Raw genomic sequence first — 24,713 nt, forward strand, 5'->3', positions numbered from 1 at the left:
CTTGTGCCGTATCACTTATATATTCCCATCGTAGTATACATATCAACATGCTGATTTTAAAAAACTTGTTCATATACCCCTGCTACACTGGTAGCTCACTGATGCTAAGGACTGCATCTTGTTTGTTACTCAGGTGCCAGCATAAGGATGGGGATATAGTAGACCCTCAAAAGTTAATGCAGGAATGAATGAAAGAATGAACCAAGGGGTGACGAATAATAGCAGTGTGAGCACTGTCCAGTGATTGTCATCTGCATGGTGGGGATGTCAGGAAAGAGGCCTACATCTGGCTGGTCACAGACTTAGTCAGGACCTTAACTAATAGGTGAGGTGTTTGGTAAGCGTCACATCTCAGAAATAAAACCAGAGAGAGGAATGTTGGGAGTTTCAAACTGCTTTCCTAGCGGGAAAGTGAAAAAAACACAAATATAAGCACTTTAGAATTAGGATTTGTCATTTCCAGGTCCCAGTAAGCAATAAGGTAAAGGGCCGTGTTGGTTAGTACGTTATGCCTGGACAGTAAAGAGACATGAACAGTTGGGTCGCGCTCTGTAGCAGGCTCGACAAAGAAGCGACACCAAAGTGCGGAATAGATGCTGGTACTTGCCAAGCGTGGAAAGCAGGCTGTGTCTCTGCGACTGCGCGGCTGTCACGAGCGCTCAACGGCCCGGTATTTGGACGCAACGGAGGAGGCCCTGTGACAGAGCCGTTGAGAGGGCGGGACGCGGAACGCGGAACGCAGGCACCGTTCTCCCGCCGGACGCACTTTCCAGCGCACCGGCGAGCTCCCGGCGGGCGGTGCTGCGTCTCCCCTCCGCCGAGGGGGCGGCCTGGCCGACTGGCCGTCGACAAAGAAGGCCCGGAGCCTGCCGTTCCTCCTCCATAGCTTCCCCTCCAGCGGCACGAGCCTAAGTGTAGCACGGCCGTCCGGCTTCTCTCCTCAGTGGAGATTAGTGGGCGCCGCGGCCTCCGGAGGCGCAGCGGCAAGCCCGTCCCGCCTCGCAGCCACAGCCCCTGGCCTCCGAGAGGACCGCGGACCGCCGCCCGCCGCCCGCCGCCCGCCGCCCGCCGCCCGCCGCCGGTTCTTCTCCGGGCAGGAGGAGGACCACCCCGATCCCGGCGAGGCGGGCTCTGGGTCCCACCACTACTTCCTGGAGACGCCGAGGAAAGCAGGCCCTCCTTGGGGCCACCCACCTCTTCTTGGATTGGTTAACTGCTCTTAATAAGCTCCTCGAGCTGGTGATTGCGTCCGATACACCGTCTGTCTCCTGCTTCCCTGTGGGAATATAGGTCGCTAAGGGAAGCGTTACTTAGGGCTTAGTTGGAAAGACTTCGGTTGGGTCCTTGAGCCCAGTTTGCTTATTGTAGTGGCGACCGACCCTCGGCTCGAGCTTCCGTCGCAACGGCCAGGAAAGGAACTAGAAGCGGGACGGAGGGCGGGGCTGGCAACAAAGTGAAGGTTTAGAAGTAAACTAAACCGGAGACGCGTAACCCTGGCAACGTCCAGATGGGAACAGGACAGAAAGGAAGGCCTTTGAGAGAGGAGGCGGACTCCCAGGAGCAGTGACAGTGTAGGGGGAAAGGCCTGTTCGTTCTAAGAGAAAAGGGCCTTGAGAGAGATTTTTATGACTTAATTGTATGGGGATCTAATTTCTAGGTGAGTGTCTAACACGATCTACAGTAGAATTTGCTTTGGCTTTGCGGCAGATTTGGGAGAGTACCAGCCGTTCCTGGTCTTCAAAAAGACCAACTTACTAAATAATTCAACTCTCTTTTATTGCTTTAGATGAGCAGCTCTCAAAAATGACACAAACAATTGAAGGACGGATACCATTGCATATATTAAAACCATGTTGAAAGGAAAATAAGGTATTCAATTTGATTTAATTGTGGTTAATTGTACAAGAAAATTACCTTTAAAGAGAAGCTTATAAGTTTTGAATAATATTAGAGTAGCTTGACTTTATGATAGGTTTCAACTTTTTAAGTTGTTTATTATAAAAATCATATTACTGCTGTATCTACCAAACGGTCTCTTTGCTAATTATGGCTCTGATTATTCTGAAAATGGAAAAGAAATCTTGAGCTTTTAGTAATGGTCCTTCGCATGTGAGTGGATTGTGCTACTAGATCTTTTGTTCAAAATGATGTAATAACCAGTGTAAAAAAAAAAACTTTGAATTTGTAATTTAATGTTACAATACACATGAAATTGGAGATTTGTTTACTCCTACAGTAGTTTAGACTCAAAGGCTAATTTCAGTTTATATTTAAAGCAGCTTATTAAACATCTGGTGTATTTCAAGAGGCAGAGTTGCAACAGTTGCTTCACTGGCAGCCTAGCCATTTGAGCCTCCAGTCTCAATTGAGTCAGGTGCTGTATTACTCATACTCCTTAGTGACATACCAGAAATTGTCGAGGAATAGTTTATTTCATTTGCCAGACACCCAAATTAGCTCCACTATAGACCTGGGCCCTACTCTGGAAAATTCTGACCAAGGATTGGGGATGAGATCTGGGCATCTAGATTTTTAAAAATTTCCTCAAGTGAGTTTGCTAACCTCTGAATTTTTAAAAATTTCCTTAAGTGAGTTTAATAATTTCTTCAAGTGAGTTTTATCAACACTTAATAGATGTTTAAGAAATTTTAAAAGACCTATGAATTTTCTCCCTTGATTTCCTTATAGTTTAAAAGTCAGCTTCTCAGGAATGACACTTAAATGTCATCCAAAAATAACGTTTGCTAAGGCAAAGTCAGGAAGTTTCAATGGCACTCAGAAACCCCTGGGACTAACCATTCCAGAGTTAGGGATGAGGCTTGATGTGGGGAGACACAAAGTGATCTCATGTACTTTTATAATCCTCAGAGCTGTGCATGGTGTATTGCTTCCTGTTGGGTTTCAAATCTTCCTGTCAGGGTTTAAAGAGAGATCTGTTTAGTAGATATAGCACGCTAAATTATTTTCACCTCAACAAAGTGGGGGCGGGGGGAAGATTATACTACATTTACGAGACTTATTTTGGAAAGAATGCCTTGCTGGAAATAAATTATACCCTCCCAATAGCCCTTTGTTTATTGAGTAAGGAACATGCATAATTTAAACCTAAATTTGTACATTAACATGAAGTACCCAGATATTTGAAACATAAATGAGGGCTTTTAGACCAGCTTTACCAGAGAGTCAAAGAGGTAAAAAACGAGATGATCGCTTTAGTATTCGGATATGAGAAGTGTATAGTGAATCTGAAACCAGTCCGACTTAAGTGATGGCTTTAGGCAAAGAAGTAAGGTCCAATTGTGTTCTGTCTCCTAGAAGCTGGTTTTCATTTTATATGTAAGTTCCTCACTGCAAGATTTGGCAAATGAAGTAGGAGACAAAAGTTAAAAATTAAAAAAAGTGTAAGTTAAAAATACAAAGTCGTGTGTAGTCCATCACTAACACCTTGAATTTTGTATATATTATTTGAACAGAAAGCCAGGAATCTCAGTATGAATCAGTCTAGATCTAGATCAGATGGTAGTGAAGAAACCTCATCTCAAGGCCATAATCATCATGAAAATGAGAGAAGATGGCAGCAAGAGCGTCTTCACAGAGAAGAAGCCTATTATCAGTTTATTAATGAACTCAGTGAAGAAGATTATCGGCTAATGAGAGACCATAATCTGTTAGGTACCCCTGGTAAGAGATGAGTAAAAGAGAAGATACCTTCTTTCATAAGTAGAAGGAGGAATTTCAAAATAAGGAGAATTGTGGGTTTTTTTCCCTTCTTCCATTTCCCAAAATATAGTGTACTGTTTTTGTTAATCTAAGAACTTTTTAATATAACAAAGTAGAAAATCACTGACTTACTTTTGTATAAGTAGATGACAATATTGGACATGGAGCCCTATTATACAAATGCCGAACTAACAAACAGGTTAATGTACATAATAGTGTTAAATATTTACATATATGATCCTATGTCTCTAATATTTGTACAAATATGATTTAAACTGGGATGGCTGACTAGTTAAAAAATAAAATGAAAAATAAAATATCTAAAACCTAATTCTAACTCATCTGGGATGCTATAATTTATTTATTCAGCTGAATTAATAACCCTCCAAAAGTCCAATGTGCCCCATAAATGTCTGACAAATTCATTTTACAAATTAACTAACTGAAATTTGTATGTTTATATGTTGTACGTTTGTTTATTGATGACCCATATAATGAAGTATTGGGGTAAAATTCAAGTAAAAAGATTTGAAATTTTCTCTTGAAATTCTCCCTTAATTTCTTTTTAACTCTGACAGAAATCCACAGAATTATAGCTTATAGATTCCTAAGCATATCAACTGAGAATACTTTACCAATTATTCAAATTGAATCTTATTTTAATAAATTTTAATAAAGCATTAATAAATGAAGCACACCCAAACTGATGTATATTTGCATCAGTTGAATATTTTTAACTGTCTTCAATTTACAGAACATATGAAAATAATAAGATGTTGTCTTCTACAGTTTGCTAAAGATTAGTCTTACTCTTTGTGAGTTCTCAGAAGCAGTAATTTACAAGTCTTAAATGAGCAATTTTTTATTGTTTTAGGAGAAATAACATCAGAGGAACTACAACAGAGGCTATATGGAGTCAAGGAACAGCTAGCATCTCAACCTGACTTGAGAAATGTGACAAATAACATAGGTACTGTGGAGTCCTTTCCAAAAGGAACAGGCTTGCTTGGAGCAATGGTAGAAATGAAATTATTGGATCTTGTTCAATATGCCTGTTTTAATGTGATATTCATTCAGATAATATTTATGTGAGTATTATATGCAAAACAGTATAGTTAGGCAGTATAGGACAGAGGAGTGAATACAGTGTCTTACACACACAGATTGCCTGAAGGGAGTTTATATATATGAAATAGTATACAATTAAGTTAATTACCAGCATAGTTCTTTTTAATCTTGTAATGTATACACTGCTTTTTCTAAAGTGACGTAACTAAGCTTAGCTTCTAAAAATGTATGTATGGAACAATACAGAAAGACTCAGAGTCAGGAAACCTGTTTTCCATTTTTTATTTTGTTTGTTAGTCTGTTTTGTCATTTTAATGAGAAAGCACTGAGCTGTAATATAAAGAGGTCTTATAAAAAGCAGAGTACTCATACTTATAAAAAAAATTCACACTAAATGGAAGTATATAGAGTTAAAAGTAAAAGACAACTTTTATGTCTCTCTTACCAGTTCTACTTCCCTCCCGAAAGGTATTTATTAGTAGTAGTTTCACATATTATATCAACATCATTGAATTAGTAACAGTGAAGTCTGTATAAAAACCCCAAAATGCAATGGCTTAAAAAGATAGAAATTTATATGTCTCTCATGTTAACAGTCCAGGGAAGGCAGACAGGCTGCTCTGTAAATTCTCCTGGGACCCACCCAACTAGCAGAGCAGTTCTATAATTGTGCTGTCTAGTGTAGTAGTTACTAGGCACATGTGACTATTTCAGTCTAAATTAAAATTAAATAAAATTTAAAATTTAATTCTTCAGTCAGAGTAGCCACATTCAAGTACTCAAAAGTCACATGTGGCTAGTGGCTTCTGTATTGGACAGCACAAATATAGAACAACTTCACTGTTGCAGAAAGTTTTATGGGCCACTGCTACTCCAGATATCATTTGCATGATCAAGCTAAATCACAACCATATCTAAGTTCCAGCTTGCAGGAAAAAGGTCCTGGCACCAGCCTGAAAGTAAGAAGTATCATTTTTACTCCCATTCCATTGATGAGAATTTAGTTATATGGCCACACCTAACCGCCAGGCTGTCCACATGCCCATTTACAATGCTTTTACAATGGAAGAAGAGTGGGATAGATTTGAGATTAGCAAGCTCTTTCAAACAGACCATCATTGCTACATTCTAGTTAATCAAAGAAGGAAGTAGCATTTATTTATTTATTTATTTATTTATTTATTTTATTTATTTATTTTTTTAAAAGATGACCGGTAAGGGGATCTTAACCCTTGACTTGGTGTTGTGAGCACCACGCTCAGCCAGTGAGCGAACCGGCCATCCGTATATGGGATCCGAACCCGGGGCCTTGGTGTTCTCAGCACCGCACTCTCCCGAGTGAGCCACGGGCCGGCCCGGAAGTAGCATTTAGAATAATTAATTTTTACCTGCCTTTTGCTCATATCTTTTTGAAAACTAGAATGGAAATTGGATATTAACTCATTTTCTTCTTTGTGTTCAGATATATAAGTTGTACAGTATTGATATAATCAGTAATACTGTTCTTTTGAATGTGCTTTAATGGAAAATGTGCTCATCAAATACAAAATACTTCATCATCTTTAGAATATAGCTAAGGTTGCTATTTATTGGCACCAGCAACTGATTAACAGCAAATTAACTTCAACACTTAAAAAAATTTTTATGAGGGAGATTGTAGTAATGAAATTAAACCAAAGCAATCTCATTTAGTAGCTATTTTCGAGTAGAACAAACTTTGAAATTGAAGTCTGTATAGTTAATGTGCATTAGAATGCTTTTCATTGAGTTTTGCACTTTATATGATCAACTCATTAAAAACGGAAAATTTAAGATTGACACAGTGGCATTATCATAGTCAAAGAAGATTATCTGGAACACATTTACTTCTAAATTGATTTATTCGAGAATATTAAATGGAAGTCTGATTTGTACCAGATCCTATTGTAGAGGCTGGGGATTTAACAGTGACTAAAACAAGACAAAGATCTTTATCTTCATGGAGCTTACATTCAAAATGAATAGAAAATATATTTTGTTATATTATATATAAGAGCTAACATTTATTGAGTGCTTCCTATATGCCAGGTATTAATGCTAATTATTTTACATAAATTATTTTATCCTCATTTATAATAACCCTATGAGATTGGTACTATCATTTTCTCCAATTCACAGAAAAGGGTACAGCCATAGAGAACTTTAGTGACTTGCCTGCAGTCTCCCATTTTCACACAAAGACAAATACAAATGTCATAATGTGGTTCTAACATACTCAGAAAGCCAGAAAGCAACACTTTTGGCATTTATTGAGAAGTAGCATAAAACTCCTAAGGTTACAAAAATACATAGTTGTGAAAATGTTGATTGAGTTCGCTTTACCAAAAAGATTTCACAGATACAGGATGAATCTTACATAAAATTTGCCCCTTTGTGTGATTTTATTACTATATGAGTAAAGCTATTTATTTTATTTTATTTTATTTATTTCTTTATTTTTTTTGGCAGCTGTTTGTAGGGGGATCTGAGCCCTTGACCTTGGTTATAACACTGTGTTCTAACTAACTGAGCTAACTGGCCAGCACCCTTGTAAAGCATTTTTTTTGTTTGTTTTGTTTGTTTTAGTAAAGCAATTTAAATGTATAATTTGGGTATTGGATATATTTCTCATTTGTCTTAATATTTTGTCAACAGGCAGATAGAAAGTAGGAGTAAGGATTTCTCAACAGCTTTGCATAAATAGTACTTAAAGTTTTGTAATTACATAAGTAGTATTTTAATTTTTATAGTATGCTATGGTGTGTACTTTTCCTTTAGAAAGTTCAGGTTTTTACCATTTTTCTTTAATTAAAATGCACAGATATTCTTTAATGTAGTAAAAACTTTGTTTTTCTTACAAGCTTTCAATAAGGATTAAGGCTAGATTTTAGGAATTGATCTTAAGTTGATTTGATTTGCTTTCTAGACTCAGAAGTTCCTAGAGAAAGTTCAAATGGAGATTCTCTGCTAGAATGGTTGAACACCTTTCGTCACACAGGAAATGCAACTCGAAGTGGACAAAATGGAAACCAAACTTGGGGAGCTGCGAGTCGAACAAACCTAAACAGTGGAGAGTTTTGGTTTAGTCTGGAAATCCACGTAAATCATGAGAATAGACAATATGAAATTCATGGAGAAGGTTATACGGGCATTCCACTTTCAGGTATTAGCAGAGATCGTACTAGAAATAGTCGACAAAGATCAACTAGTCCTGTGGCTAGGCGAACAAGAAGCCAAACCTCAGTGAATTTCAATGGTAGGAGTTCTAACATTCCAAGGACTACGCTTGGTTCAAGAGGGCAGAATTCAGTCGAAGGATCTTTCTCAACACTGGGAAGGTTAAGAAATCGAATTGAAGGTGCAGTTGGCATTCCTAGAACTAGTGATCCACGTGCTAATTTCGGTAGTAGTCACACAAACCAGTCAGGTAGTAGTGAACTCAGGCAAAGGGAGGGGCAGCGATTTGGAGCAGCACATGTTTGGGAAAACGGGTCTAGAACTAATGTTACTGTGAGGAATACAAACCAAAGATTAGAGCCAATAAGATTACAGTCAACTCTGAGTAGTCGAAATCATTCACCAATTCAGAGACAGAGTGGCACCTTTTATCATCATGCTCAAAGAGAAAGTAGACCTTTACAGCAAACCATTAGAAGGTCTGGGAGGAGGAGAGGTATAACTCATGTCTTTGTAGAGCAAGATAGAGAACGCAGAAGTATTGCATATACTCCATTCTCCAATTCAAGACTTGTGTCAAGAATAACAGTCGAAGAAGGAGAAGAAGCCAGCAGATCCTCAACTGCTGTACAACATCACCCAACACTCATACTGGACTTTCAATTGAGGATTCATCCTGGAGAAGATAGAGATCGGGACAGTATTGCAAATAGAACTCGATCTAGAGTAGGGCTAGCAGGAAATACAATCACTAATGAAAGCAATAGTGGGAGCTTTCACCAAAATATTTCTCATTTAGAGCGATCAGGTATTCAAACCTATGTTAGCACCATAACAATTCCTCTTCATAGGGTTTCTGAGAATGAGCTTGTTGAGCCACCATCCGTGATTCTTCAGTCAATCTTAAGGCAGATTACAACCAGCTTTGGAGAATTGAGTTCTCCAATGGAAGCCGAATCCGAGTCAGAGATTCAGAGAAATGGTCAGCATTTACCAGTTAATGACAGCAGCCAGCACAGTGAAGGTTTCTCTCAAGACAGGCAGGCCCAAGAAGACAGCACTGAAATGAGTGATGAAAATGAGACTACCCAGCTTCATACCCAAAATAGAGGCGGCAGGCAGTTGCGACATTCAAACAATTTAGTTGAAACTGGACCACTACCTATTCTTCGCCTTGCTCACTTCTTTTTACTAAATGAAGGTGATGATGGTCAAATACATGGTTTAACCAAAGAGCAGATTGACAGTCTTTCTACCCGGAACTATGAGCATAACAGTACTGATAGTGAACTAGGTAAAGTTTGTAGTGTTTGTATTAGTGACTATGTAGCTGGAAACAAGCTCAGGCAATTACCTTGCATGCACGAATTTCACATTCACTGTATTGACCGATGGCTCTCAGAGAATTGCACTTGTCCTGTCTGTCGACAGCCTGTTTTGGGATCCAGTATAGCAAATGGGTGAAGTGATGGGATCTATTCAAATATTGTATTTTAATAGAGCTGATATTCAAGCATTGTTTTGTTGAGTTATTTGTGATGAGCTAACAAGGATAAAAAATAATAGATTATAGTTTGAACTATTTTTGTGTGCTTTTTTAGCTTGTTAAAAAGAAATTTATATAAAATTTAAAAAGCAAATATTAAATTATCCATAAGTACAGTATAGTTAATATTGCTAGAACCAAATAACCTTTGAAATGTTTTTATTTTGGTAATTTTGTCATTCTAAGCACTTTTGTATCTGCACCACAATTCAGTAGATTAAAAATCTTTTCCTTAATGATAGAGCAGACTTAGACTTTCAAGTTTCATAGGCTTAGTACTATGTCTAGACATTCATTAACTTCTTATTCTAAGGACAATATCTTTTCATGAAAGTGTTTGGCTGAATGTTTGCTAAATATATTTGAGTTACTTGAAATGTTTGCTAAATATATTTAAGTTACTTGAAATGTTAAATATAATATGCAGCATACCATATTTGTATATATAGATATATAGTTTTAAGGTTAAAATATCCAGTCTAAAAACAAGTTTAGTTCTTATTTAAGCTTTTGGGCTAATACTGCATATGGCACAATGTTTAATATTGACAAGATCATCTTGGAGATAAAGTAGATTAAGATATAATTTAAATATAGAAATAATTTACTGAGGCGTCTGTGACAATCTGACTTATTAGACAGCAAGCAATATATAATACTGAATAAATATTTCTTTATTCAGAAATGGAACTTAGAAAATTTAGAATATATAGTTCATTTAACTTCAGTTCAGCCTTTTTGTGGCTTTTTTGAAAGTGCAAATAATTCTTTGGATTATTAAGTCAGGTGTACAATATGCATGGTTTCTCAAATTTAGTTTTAAAATCTAAAAAGAAGTCTATAAAAATCAAATGCAAATATGTTAAGTTCATTTCGAGGTCAAAAAACTCCAAATAAAACAAAAGAAAAAATCTTTAAGAGAATGTAAGATTTATATAAACACAAAGTATGCATTGAAGATCTATTTCAACCAATAAATATTAAAACAAAGACTGTATGTGAACTGTTTTTTTCTATTGCTCCACTGTGGTTTATTCGCCTGCCAAAATATTTATTTCGTACTAGGTGCCAGGCAATGTTGGGGAATGAGGATTCCCCAGATGAGAAACAGACAAAAGTCTCTGTCTTCATGGAAGAGATGTACTTGTACGTGTACTTAGAAACTGCGAATCATATGATAAAATGAATTACTGTTCTTTCATGTTTGCTTGTGAACATATGACTTGGTTTTCTTGTGGTGATACTGCTTGGGCAAAGATTACAAGAACAGTACCTCAAGGCCAGATTCTGTGAGATTTAGAAATATCTCCACATTTAATTTTTCTTTCTGATTAGCGATTACATTATATTCAATTTATTAGGTTAGATGCATGACCAGCAACGTTAGAGAGTGCATTTAACACATGGAGTGAAAGGTTTTCATAAAAGTTATGACATTAATGTAGAGTAAATGATTTATGTAAGTCAGTTATGGGACATAAGACTGGGAAGGTTGATTTGCTCCTGATTTGAAGCTTTACATACCAGACTAAGGAATTATTTCATCTTATAGACATAAGATGTCCCTTGATGATTTTAGTGGCAAATGGTAAGATTATTTTTCATCTTTTAGGAAGATTGGTATACAGAACACAATTAGAGTGGAAAGAAATAGAAAACAAACCAATAAAGGAACTGCTGTGATAAAACTACCATTTTTATTGTCAGTTATCATCATCAGTTATTATCCAAAGTAGGCTAATGACAGTGAAACTGAAAGGAAAGAGAAGGGTGTGAAAATGTTAATTTAAAAAAAAGACATTATTTCGTCTCTAGTTCAGTATGAAGAAGTGGGAGAGAGTCGCATATTCACAGATGAAGAGAGAATCACCTGAGTGGAGCAGGGAGAGCTGACACAAATTACAGTTAAAATATATGCTAATTTAAACATCTTAAACATAGCCTAATTCATGCATCTCACACACATTTTAGTGTTACCATTTGTCCCCAATATGACGAGAGACTAAATCGTGCGCTCATTTCTTGTATGGAATATTCCTCAGGAAGTTCTGCCTCCCCTGGCCTGATCAGTTAGGAAAATTAGGAGAACAAAGAGAGAGAAATGAAAGAAGTAGGGATAAAGAAAAAATAAAAGCACATTGATTCTTTGACCTCAGTCCCTTCCAAGGCACGATAGTGTTACCAGCATGCAAAGTGATTTCAAATAGGCATTTGAAACAGAATTAGGTTGTGTACTGTATGGAAAATTCCTGAAAGCAGTAGCACAGCTTAATGAATTTTGTAAATTGGTATTCCATTCGAGAACAAAGAAGGGTTTTCTTGAATATTTATTTCCAAGTAAACAAGGCTGATGATAAATACAAAGGCTTGTTAATCTATTTATAGCTTCTATTTAGCAGTGATTGTACCCTTTGTGGTTCCGATATAGAAAGGAACAAATAGTTGGAAATTCTTCATTTGAAAATTATGTTCCATGTCAGGTCCATAGAAATTGTTCTTTATAGTTAGGCTGGCTAGATTGCCAGTTTCTAGCTGTTCTCCCAAGTATTTATGTTCTTTTACCTTGTTTTCTCAGTTCTCAGATTTTTCTGTTTTCAGCTAGCATTGTTATAATCCTTACCTGATCATCACTCTCCTGAGGATATTTTCTTTTCAATATTTAAAATGATTTCATAATTTAAACTTCCCAAGATCTTGATGTAATATTGCCACTTAATGTAGTAATTGGCAGGGTTTATAAAGTCAATCACTTCACATGGCCATTTGCCTCCAAAGCTTGTGCTTTTCCCACTGCACTGCATGCTGGAGAAGCAGAAATGCTTGTGAAGTTTTCAGTCTAATTTATTTCTTGCTAATTTTATAACTCGTTATAACAAGTCTATATAATTACCCTAATTCCCATATGCAAATGCATCCTTTCTGTCTCATGAATGGAGAAGAGAGAAGGGTTGCTCTTGAAAGATACAAAACAGAATCTGTATTATGAAGATGAATCCAGAAAAGAGATGAATAAGGCATCTGAAGATACTGTACTAAGGACCAGAGTTAATAAGCTGAGTCTGAGGCATTTTCATATTAATCCCAGACAAGAACATTTAATTAGCTTTTAATCTTCCTGCATCTCTACTCTCAATACTCTCTGGCTAGGGGAGGAAAAAACTGTGTAGAAACAGTACCCCACATGAACAGGGTTGGTTATTTCCTTTGCAATGGCAGCCGGCCCACTTGGGGTCTCTCCCTTAATTTTGTGTAACACTGGAAATCAGAGAGCTAAGGTATCTGTGTTAGGAAATGATTTCCCAGGAAGCCAGACTCATCTATCATTGAGAACATCATTCCTTGTTCCAAAGGGCATGATGATGACTCTCAATGGTAATTTTTTCCTTAGTCTCTAGAGGCAGATTGTGAGTTATTTTCAGTGAATATGAGTGTGTTAGTCCCTGAATATATTTGCTGTTATGGTCCATAATTACCTTTAGCAAGTTTTGTTTCAAGTATTAAATCTCTGAAGACTCTGAGTTGGCTCCTATATTTTTCTTTTTCTTTCTTTTTTCTAAATAACATCGTCACATTTCTTCTGGAAAATAATAAACACTTTTGTTACAGAAATGGACTTGGCGAGGAAGCAACCGACACTTGGAGGGTTGGAGAGTCAGGTATTTATTACACTGGTGGGCCCAGACAAGCTAATGCTCCAAAATATGGACCCCGAGCTCAGGTTTTACGGGGCTTTTTATAGGCGGACTCTTCTGGGTTTTGGGTTTCAGTTTCTCAACACACATCTGAAACAGGCAGCTGCAAGTTTTGGCTTCTCAGAACTCCTATGGTCCAAGCAGATAAGCAAACATGGTTATAGAAGCAAGGAATGCATGCAGTTGATTAACAGCTAGGCTGAATTCATGTGGCCTTGCAGATAAGCAAACTTGGTTACAGAGGCATTACAAAGGCAAGGCAAATTTTTAACTTTGAGTTTTCTCAACATTTCCTCCCTTTGATACTCTCTCTAAACTCTGGAGTGAGCATCACCTTCAGATTCTCTATCCTTTAATGGCATGTAAGTATATTCTTGGGGTGACAGGACCATCTGTAGTTTGATTGACTCTAAACAAGTTGAAACAACCCTAGGAAGGCAATTTAAAATACATGGGACAAACAGAAGGGCTAATTATTAACACTGGTCCGACAAATGGCAAAAGCCAGTATAACCAGCTCCATGTGTCTGTCCATGAGAACCAAGACTTCTCTAATTCTTCCCTCCTTTTGGCCAAGCACTAGCTTAGCTGTTGGACCTTGTTTCTCATTACTCCTGATCTGTTGGCATAGAAGCATCATTCTTCATTAAGGAAGAGACAGAGCCCCGCCTTCTCTGCAGTGAGTAAATCGAATCCTCGCCTGTTCTGGAGGCCCATTTTTGCCAAGGAGTCTACCTGGTCTTGTAATGCTATCAGGGAGGAAGCTACTTGTTCCTTGTCATCAGAGAAATTGCTAGATAATTTGTGATAGAAAGTCATGGAGAAAGCTATTCCTCCAACCCCTGTGCCTATCCCAAAGGTTATTCCCAGGCCAATTAACAAAGTGATGACTTGGATTGCCCTTTTTGTTCTCATATGTGCCCTTAGGGGCACCATAAGGGATTGGTTTGCAGGGATGATATCTGCCTGGGGGGTGATGGCGGCTACTGTGCAGACTCCTTCCCAGTTAGCAGGGAGGCACTGGTAGGCATAATTCCCGCACATGAAAAGGAGGCCTACCTGGGGTCTTCACCAAGGTTCAGTAGCCAAGGAAGAGTTAATATTAGTGATATTGGCATACTGTTTGTTTGTCAGATTGTCCATCTGAACTGTTCTCCCTTGGCTTTTAATGCACTATGGGGCCTTGAGTAGCATATAGACATCTGACAATCTAGGCTCTCAGGCTTGGTCATGTTGACTATGGTTTCCCTTAGAGTTATTAAAGCCATTTACTGGTATGGCAATATGCTGGGGTTTTTTGGACAAGCAAAGCCAACAATTCCTTGCTAGAGCACGGTTGGTGACATTTAGGAGGTGGTGGACGGCATTCAGCATCTGGCTGAGGTATGGGTTTAGGCCCAGTGGTTGAGACCTAAGTATGCACACTTTCAGCTTGGGCCTCTTAGGGCAAGGCTGAGGGGTAGGTTCCTCATGGGATTCTCTGAAATTGAAGTCTATACCTCCTATACCAGGGCGGTAGCCTATAGGATAGCTGTTCCTGGGTGGTCTGTCAATATCTATGTCCCAACCTTCACTTTTTGGGTTATAACCAGGGGCTACCCTGGGCTTCCAGTTGGGGAGGAAGGTGACAGGTTTGATATGTTTGTGGCTCATCATTCATCCCAATCCTGTTTTTTAATAATTTTTCTTTTAAACATCTTGGTGGCCTTGTGTTTTTCAATTATTAGTGGGTAGCTAGATGAGACTTCCCTGAGAAATGGAGCAGGAAGCCAAATGTTTAGAAGACACAGTGCCACAATGAGATGGTTAAGAACATCCTACTGACAGAGATAAAAGAGTGCTAATAAGAGTTTCTCGGGGAGTTCAAGATGGCGGTGGCTGCGGCGGTTGGCGCGGAGTAGCTGAGGTGGAAAAGGCAGCCACTGGGCCTTAGGCAGCCGGGAAACTTGTGGACCTTCCTCTTGCTGTCTCTTAAGGGAGGACTGCTGCTGGTGGCCGGTCGTGGGGGCTGACCGCCACTTTGCCCTTGGCAGGAGAGGCTGCCTCATCTACAGGCAACAGCTTTGAAGTATGGAGCAGGAAAAGAACTGTTTCTTAGCTGCAAAAGCGAGTCTCTAAACAGGGAACACGGCGTCAGGGCTGCTGTGGATGCAGCCAGGATCCCGGAGGCCGGGGACGCGCTGAAGGCGGCCAGCTGCCCTATTCATGATTCGAGGTTTCAGGCCGGCATAAAAGAAGGTTCCTGGGAGCGCCTGAGCCACACCGCGGGACCAAGCAAGCAGCCTGAGGCAGCGGGAGCCAAGAATGGGGAAGGCGACAAACCAGAGGCAGAGAGGGAGCGCCCGACCTCGCACAGCCCTGTGAGTAACCCCCGACCCGGGCCTGCTCAGGGGGCTGACGCCTGCCCGGCTTCCTCCTGCATCATCGGGACACTCACCGCCCCCAGGGCTGCCTCCATTTTCTCAGGTGGTGGCAGCTCCAGCCCGGCTCAGCCAAGCCTATCCTCCTCGCTCAGCTCAGCTCCTTACTGAGCCTTCCCACTTGCTTGCCCTGGCGTGGGGCTTCCCAGGGCCTGCGGGCTGGCATCCCCTCCCACTCCCTCCACGGTTCTCTGGCAGGGCTGGTGGCGTGGGGCATCCCCAGCCAGCATAGGGAGGGCAAGGAAGGATGGGCGGGGCTGACTGTCACTCCACCGCACCCTGGGCTCCAGCCCCCGGTAAACTTCCTGTTACTGGGAGGCAGATACCATCTCTGCAGCCACCAGTTCGGAAAAACGCCTAACCAATTTCTGGTTAGGAATAGTGTGGTAGGAGAGTTCCCAAGTCTGCTTGAACCAGCCGGAGAGCTGACTGCGGGTGGGCACCGGACTGGGTCCACGCTGGGGGGATACAAAGGTGAACCGTGTGTTGCAGGCTCCTCCCCCGAGGAGCTCACCCTCCAGTGTGGGAGATAAGACAAGTACACAAATAACCGCGATACCAGGAGGAAGGTGATAAGTCCCGAGAAGGATCTACACAGTGCTACTTAGGCACCCAGAGCGACCGGTCGTCTGTGCCTAGCAGAAACCTGGTAGACTTCCTGGGCGAGGCAGTGCCGAGCAGGGTCTTGAAGGCCCAGCTGATAGACGAGGGTTGCAGAAGACATGTCCCAGCCCAGCCCAGTGCACACAGAGCGGGGACACATCTGGCTAGGGAGGCGGAGGCTCGACAGAAACCACACACCCTGTGGGGTCGCCACTGCACGATCCAACAGCCCGGGCCAGAGCACACGGAACAGGGAGAAGTCCTGCATGGGAAGTGAAAGCTCAGGAGAGATCACACACCCTGTGGTATGTGATCCAGCACCCAGCAGAGTCCAAGCTGACCAGAGAGGTGGCTCCCCGGAGAGGCCCAAGACCCTAGGCAACCATACACACAAGGCACTAGAGGCCAACTGAGCAGTCACGGAGGGAGCCATACCAAATTGGCAACCACAGCAACATCTTAGTTAGTCAATAGTCTCAAACCAGCGGACTGTGAAACCCCCTGACACAATGAATAAACATCAACAAAAAGATACCAGAAATACAAAAAATCAAGAAAGTACACCACCAAAATTTAATAAATCTCAAACTCTAGATCCTATAGAACAAGAAGCCCTTGAAATGACTGACAAGGAATTTCGAGTGATAATTCTAAGGAAACTGAATGAGATACAAGAAAACTCAGCTAGACATCATGATGAAATGAGGAAAAGTGTACAGGACCTGAAAGAGGAAATGTACAAGGAAATCAATGTCCTGAAAAAAAATGTAGCAGAACTTGCTGAACTGAAGAAGTTATTCAGCGAAATAAAAAACACAACGGAGAGTTTAACCAGCAGGCTTGTCGAAGTTGAAGAGAAAACCTCTGCACCTGAAGATGGGCTGTTTGAAATAACACAAGCAGAAAAAAAGAAAGAAAAAAGAATCAAAGACATTGAAGAAAATCTGAGAGAGATATCAGACAACCTTAAGCGCTCAAATATCCGAGTCATGGGTATTCCAGAAGGAGAGGAAAATGGAGATTCCATTGAAAACATATTCAACAAAATAGTGGCAGAAAACTTCCCAGGTATAGGAAAAATCACAGATCTTCAGATCCAGGAAGCTCAATGATCTCCAAACGTATTCAACCCAAAAAGGCCTTCTCCAAGACATGTTATAGTCAAATTGGCAAAACTCAGAGACAAAGAGAGAATCTTAAAAGCTGCAAGAGAGAAGCGTCAAATCACCTATAAGGGAGCCCCAATCAGGCTAACATCAGACTTTTCATCACAAACCCTAAAAGCTAGAAAGGAATGGGATGATATTTTCAAAATACTAAAAGACAAAGATTGCCAGCCAAGAATACTCTACCCTGCAAGGCTATCCTTCCGAAACGAAGGGCAAATAGTATATTTCTCAGACAAACAAAAACTGCGGGAGTTCACTACCACACGACCACCCTTACAAGAAATCCTCAAGGGAGTACTGGGTTTGGTTCCTGAAAAATAACTACCACTGCCATAAAAACCCAAGAAAAATCAATACCCACTAGTGTAATAAAAATGGCATTCATGAAGAGAAAACAAGCAAACAAAAATGCTATCTACAACCTAAGGATCCAACAAACACAGAAACCAAACAGTAAATCAGAAAGCAAGGAACAAAAGACACCTAAGACAACCAAACAACCAATAAAATGCTAGGAATAAATCAATACCTTTCAATAACAACTCTTAATATAAAAGGCTTAAATTCCCCAATCAAAAGACACAGACTGGCTGACTGGATCAAAAAGGAGGACCCAACTATATGCTGCCTACAAGAGACCCACCTCACCCATAAAGATTCACACAGACTAAGAGTGAAAGGAAGGAAAAAGATTTACCATGCAAACAGAAAAGAAAAACGAGCTGGAGTAGCTATTCTTATACCCGACAAAATAGACTTTAAACTAAAAACCATAAAAAGAGACAATGAGGGACACTACTTAATGATAAAAGGACTGATCCATCAAGAAGACATAACAATCATAAATATGTACGCACCCAATGTTGGAGCAGCCAGATTTATAAAACAAACTCTATTAGACCTAAAGAAGGAAATAGACACTAATACCATAATAGCAGGGGACCTGAACACCCCACTGTCAGTATTAGACAGATCATCTAGGCAAAGAATCAGTAGAGAAACACAAGATCTAAACAAGACTCTAGACCAATTGGAATTGGCAGATATCTACAGAACATTCCACCCAACAACCTCAGAATATTCATTCTTCTCAGCAGCACATGGATCATTCTCCAGGATAGATCACATATTAGGTCACAAATCAAGTCTCAATAAATTCAAAAAAATTGGAATTATCCCATGTATCTTCTCAGACCACAATGGATTAAAACTACAAATTAATAACAAATGAAACTCTGGAAACTATACAAACACATGGAAATTAAACAGCATTCTACTTAATGACATATGGGTCCAAGAAGAAATCAAGCAGGAAATCAAAAAATTTATTGAAACTCATGAAAACAATGATACATCATACCAAAACCTGTGGGATACTGCAAAAGCAGTATTAAGGGGGAAATTTATTGCATTAAACACTCACTTCAGAAGAATGGAAAGATGGCAAGTGAACAACCTAACACTTCACCTTAAAGAACTAGAAAAACAAGAACAATCCAAACCTAAAATTAGCAGACGGAAAGAAATTATTAATATCAGAGCAGAACTGAATGAAATTGAAACCCAAAAAACAATTCAAAAGATCAATGAATCAAAAAGTTGGTTTTTTGAAAAGATAAATAAAATTGACAAACCATTAGCATGGCTAACAAAAAAAAGAAGAGAGAAGATTCAAATAACAAAAATTAGAAATGAAAAAGGCGATATTACAACTGATTCATCTGAAATACAAGGAATCATTCGAGACTACTATAAACAACTATACGCCAACAAATTTGAAAATCTGGAGGAAATGGATAAATTTCTGGACACACACAAGCTCCCAAAACTGAACCATGAAGACGTAGAAAATTTGAACAAACCAATAACAAGAAAGGAGATTGAAGCTGTTATCAGAAGGCTCCCAACACAGAAAAGCCCAGGACCAGATGGATTCACAGCAGAATTTTACCAAACATTCAAAGAGGAATTGACACCGATTCTTTACAAACTATTCCCAAAGATTGATACGGACGCAAATCTCCCAAACTCATTCTATGAAGCAAACATCATCCTGATACCAAAACCAGGTAAACATATAACCAAAATAGAAAACTACAGGCCAATATCCTTGATGAATATAGATGCAAAAATCCTCACTAAAATACTAGCAAACAGAATACAGCAACACATACGTAAAATTATTCACCACGATCAAGTGGGATTCATCCCAGGGATGCAAGGTTGGTTCAACATACACAAATCAATAAATGTGATACACCATATTAATAAAGTCAAACACAAGGACCATATGATCATCTCTATAGATGCTGAAAAAGCATTTGATAAAGTTCAGCACTCATTCATCACAAAGACTCTCTATAAGTTAGGTATAGAGGGAAAGTATCTCAACATAATTAAAGCCATATATGCCAAACCCACTGCCAATATCATCCTGAATGGGGAAAAGCTGAAAGCTTTTCCTTTAAGAACAGGAACTAGACAAGGATGTCCACTCTCACTACTCCTATTCAACATAGTGTTGGAAGTACTAGCCAGAGCAATCAGAGAAGAGAAGGAAATAAAGGGCATCCAGATTGGAAAAGATGAAGTCAAACTGTCCCTGTTTGCAGATGACATGATCCTATATATCGAACAGCCTAAAACCTCTACAAAAAAACTGTTGGGATGGATAAATGATTTCAGCACAGTAGCAGGATACAAAATCAACACACAAAAATCAGTACCATTTCTTTTCTCCAATAGTGAACATGCAGAACGAGAAATCAAGAAAGCCTGCCCATTTACAATAGCTACCAAAAAAATAAAATACTTAGGAATTGAGTTAACCAAGGAGGTGAAAAATCTCTATAATGAGAACTACAAACCACTGCTGAGAGAAATTAGAGAGGATACAAGAAGATGGAAAGATATACCATGCTCTTGGATTGGAAGAATCAACATAGTGAAAATGTCCATACTACCCAAAGTGATATACAAATTCAATGCAATCTCCATCGAAATTCCAATGACATTTTTCTCAGAAATGGAAAGAACTATCCAGACATTTATATGGAATAATAAAAGACCATGCATAGCCAAAGCAATGCTGAGCAAAAAAAATAAAGCTGGAGGCATAACACTACCTGACTTTAAGCTATACTACAAAGCTATAATAACCAAAACAGTATGGTACTGGCATAAAAACAGACACACTGACCAATGGAATAGAATAGAGAATCCAGAAATCAACCCACACACTTACTGCCATCTGATCTTTGACAAAAGCACCAAGCCTATTCACTGGGGAAGGGACTGCCTCTTCAGCAAATGGTGCTGGGATAACTGGATATCCATATGCAGGAGAATGAAACTAGATCCATACCTCTCACCATATACTAAAATCAACTCAAAATGGATTAAGGATTTAAATATACACCCTGAAACAATAAAACTTCTTAAAGAAAACATAGGAGAAACACTTCAGGAAATAGGACTGGACACAGACTTCATGAATACGACCCCACAAGCACGGGCAACCAAAGGAAAAATAAACAAATGGGATTATATCAAACTAAAAAGCTTCTGCAGAAGCAAAAGAAACAATTAACAGAGTTAAAAGACAACCAACAGAGTGGGAGAAAATATTTGCAAAATATACATCTGACAAAGGATCAATATCCAGAATATATAAGGAACTCAAACAACTTTACAAGAAAAAAGCAAGCAACCCAATTAAAAAATGGGCAAAAGAGCTAAGTAGGCATTTCTCTAAGGAAGATATACAAATGGCCAACAGACATATGAAAAAATGCTCAACATCACTCAGCATCCAGGAAATGCAAATCAAAACCACACTGAGATACCATCTCACCCCAGTTAGGATGGCTAAAATCCAAAAGACTCTGAACGATAAATGCTGGCAAGGTTACGGAGAAAAAGGAACTCTCATACATGGTTGGTGGGACTGCAAAATGGTGCAGCCTCTATGGAAAATGGTATGGAGGTTCCTCAAACAATTGCAGATAGATCTACCATACGACCCAGCTATCCCACTGCTGGGAATATACCCAGAGGAATGGAAATCATCAAGTCAAAGGTATACCTGTTCCCCAATGTTCATTGCAGCACTCTTTACAATAGCCAAGAGTTGGAACCAGCCCAAATGTCCATCATCGGATGAGTGGATACGGAAAATGTGGTACATCTACACAATGGAATACTACTCAGCTATAAAAACGAATGAAATACTGCCATTTGCAACAACATGGATGGACCTTGAGAGAATTATATTAAGTGAAACAAGTCAGGCACAGAAAGAGAAATACCACATGTTCTCACTTATTGGTGGGAGCTAAAAATTAATATATAAATTCACACACACACACACACACAGAAAAAAAAAACGGGGGGGGGGAAGAAGATATAACAACCACAATTACTTGAAGTTGACATGACAAGCAAACAGAGGGGAAATCAGTGGGGGGAGGGGGGGAGAGAGGAGGGAGGGAGGTTTTGGTGATGGGGAACAATAATCAGCCACAATGTATATCGACAAAATAAAATTAAAAAAAAAAAAAAAGAGTTTCTCTATTCCAATCTTTTGGGGCAACTGCTGTTAGTCCTATGGCAAAGAGCAAAACAAGCAATGAACAAAAACTAAAGGCAAGGGGTGCCATATGTTTATCATTTCATAAAAGTATATCAGTGTACTTGCTATGTCCCACGGCGGCAGAATCCTCAGGCTTCAGCCATGCATAGGTTATTCAGCTTCTGGTGTGACCAAGCACGGTGGTCACAGTTTGCGGAATGACTCTGGAACCGGACCTTGAGCGGGCTGGAAGGGTCAGCCTTCATGGATCATGAGGTGGCATTGTCTAGGGAGGCTGCCTGTTTCACCCGTATATGGTAGATCCAGGAGTCAGACCTGCAACCTTAACTGCAGTAGGGGTGGTTAGTGCAATTATGTGTGGCCCCATCCAGGTTGGCTTTTTCCAGTCTTTCACCAATACTGTGTCACTATGTTGAAACCAATGAGCCCAACTTCCTAAAGGGATGGGAACCCATTCTAAAACTGTCTTGGTTATCTGCTTGAAGTTCCTGGCCAGTGACTGCAAGTACTGTGACATCTCTACCTCCCCCAGCTGGTAAGGAACCCCCTGCAGTCTAGCTATAAAAGGGGGTGGTCTCCCATACATGATTTCAAAAGGGGGATATCCAATTGGCCCCATCGTACACTGAACCACTAGAAAAGCTAAGGGAAGCATATCTATCTAGAGTAGCCCTGTCTCCTGGCAGGGCTTGGCTAAAGTGGGCTTTAGGATCTGGTTCATGTGCTCTACTTTCCCTGAACTCTGTGGTCTGTATGCTGTATGGAGCTTTCATCTTATTCCTAGCACTTTGGCCAGACCTTGGACCACCTCTGTAACAAATGCTGGCCCATTGTCTGATCCTATAGTCAGAGGGAGCCTGTATCTTGGGACAACTTCCCTTAAGAGGGCGTTTGTGACCTCTCAGGCTTGTTCAGACCACGTGGGCGGTGCCTCAGTCCATCCAGTGAAGATACATATCATCACCAGCAAGTACTTATAGTCCCTTCAGGACTTTACTTCAGTAAAATTCACTACCGGGTCCTCAAAAGGCAATGTCCTGACTGGCTGGACTCCACAGTCTTGCCGGGGTCCTTGCTTGGCATTGTTTTGGATGCAGGTCAAGCATCATGAGCTGATCTGGGCACAAAGAGAGGCCAATTTTGGGATGAAGTAGTAGCGACTGAGCATGGTTTCCAGAGCCATCTTTCCCCAGTGTGTCAGTTCATGATATTCCAGGACTAGTCAGTAGGCTAGTCATTGAGGAACCATGAGTCTGCAGTCTGGGAGCTTCCACCATCCTTCAGGGGTTTTAATTCCATCTTCTTTCTCTGCCCATTGAGCCTCCTGTTTTGTGTACTTTATCTGCTGTGCCATCTCTGGCACCAGCATGATTTTGGAAGTTTCTTCTAGACTTTTAGCAGGATCTGTTTGGGCGGCTGCTCTCTTGGCCATCTGATCAGCCAGCCAATTTCCTTCAATGATCCTGTCAGTGCCTTTTTGATGTCCTCTGTAGTGTGTAATGGCCACTTGGGTGGGCTCCCAAACTGCCTCGAGGAGCTGGAGAATCTCTTCCTTGTTTTTTTAAAAGATGACTGGTAAGGGGGTCTTAACCCTTAACTTGGTGTTGTCAGCACCACTTTCTCCTGAGTGAGCTCCGGGCTGGCCTTTCTTCCTTGTTTTTGACTGTTTTTCCTCCTGCCATTAGCAGGCCTCTTTCTTTGTATGGGGCCCCATGAATGTGCAAGGTTGCAAAGGCATATTTAGAGTCAGTGTAAATGTTGATTTGCTTTTCTTTTGAGAGCCTGAGTGCTTAGATTAATGCTCATATCTCTACCCACTATGCTGACCAACCCTGGGGTAGGGATTTTGCCTCTGTAACCTCTTTGTGAGTTGTTATTGCATATCTGGCTCTTTGCTGTCCTTCTTGAACATAACTGCTCCCATTTGTGAACAGTTCCATGTCTGAGTCAGTCAAGGGCAAGTCCATTAAATCACGCCTGCTGGAGTATATTTCATCCATCAGCTCTTTACAGTCATTGTTCGGGAAGCCGGACTCAGCAGGTAGGAGAGTGGCTGGATTCAGAGTCCATATTGTTTCAAGGTGCACCCAGGGGGTTTTCGCAGAGGAGTCCTTGATGATACATCATCCTAGAGTTGGTCAGCCATTTGTATCCCTGACTTTTCATCAAGATGGTCACTCCATATGGGACCTTTACATTGAGATTTTGTCCCAAAGTGATGGAGTTTGGATGTGTTGTCCCCTCCAAAACTCATGTGGAAATTTGATCTCCAATGTGGCAGTGTTGGAAACTGATTGAGTCATGGAGACAGATCCCTCATGAATGGATTAATGCTCTCCCTGGGGGATGGGGGATTAATGAATGAGTTCTTGCTCTATTAGTTCCCGTGAGAGCTCGTTGATTAAAAAGACCCTGGCACCTTCTCCTTCTCTCTTGCATCCTCTCACCATGTGATCTGCTTGTACCCACCAGTTCCCTGCCACTTTCTGCCATGAGTAGAAGCAGCCTGAGGCCCATGCCAGATGCAGGTGTTCCAGAATTGTAAGCCAAATAAACTTCTCTTCTTTTTAAATTACCCAGTCTCAGGTAATTATGTTGTAGCAACACAAAACGGACTAAAACAGAAAATTGGTACCAAGGAGTGGTGTGTTGCTAAACAGATACCTGAAAATGTGGATGCAGCTTTGGAACTGGGTAATGGGCAAAGGT

At 40.2% G+C, this 24,713-nt stretch overlaps 1 protein-coding gene across 4 annotated transcripts; it reads left to right on the forward strand.

Moving 5' to 3' along the window:
* The first annotated feature begins 719 nt into the window (after positions 1-719).
* RNF6 (ring finger protein 6) lies at positions 720-9,531 on the forward strand. 4 transcript variants are annotated; one of them, XM_063103319.1, is made up of 5 exons: positions 720-1,657; positions 1,787-1,869; positions 3,474-3,681; positions 4,595-4,690; positions 7,733-9,531. In XM_063103319.1, exons 3-5 carry the CDS (start codon positions 3,492-3,494, stop codon positions 9,445-9,447), a joined length of 2,001 nt encoding a protein of 666 aa, XP_062959389.1. In that variant the 5' UTR covers positions 720-1,657; positions 1,787-1,869; positions 3,474-3,491; the 3' UTR covers positions 9,448-9,531. The 4 variants fall into 4 exon arrangements, with proteins under 4 accessions (XP_062959389.1, XP_062959390.1, XP_062959392.1 ...); XM_063103320.1 differs by having other exon boundaries at positions 720-1,239; XM_063103322.1 differs by lacking the exon at positions 4,595-4,690.
* The last annotated feature ends 15,182 nt before the right edge of the window (positions 9,532-24,713 follow it).

Source organism: Cynocephalus volans, chromosome 7, assembly GCF_027409185.1.
Source record: "Cynocephalus volans isolate mCynVol1 chromosome 7, mCynVol1.pri, whole genome shotgun sequence".
In the NCBI taxonomy this organism is placed as follows: Eukaryota; Metazoa; Chordata; class Mammalia; order Dermoptera; family Cynocephalidae; genus Cynocephalus; species Cynocephalus volans.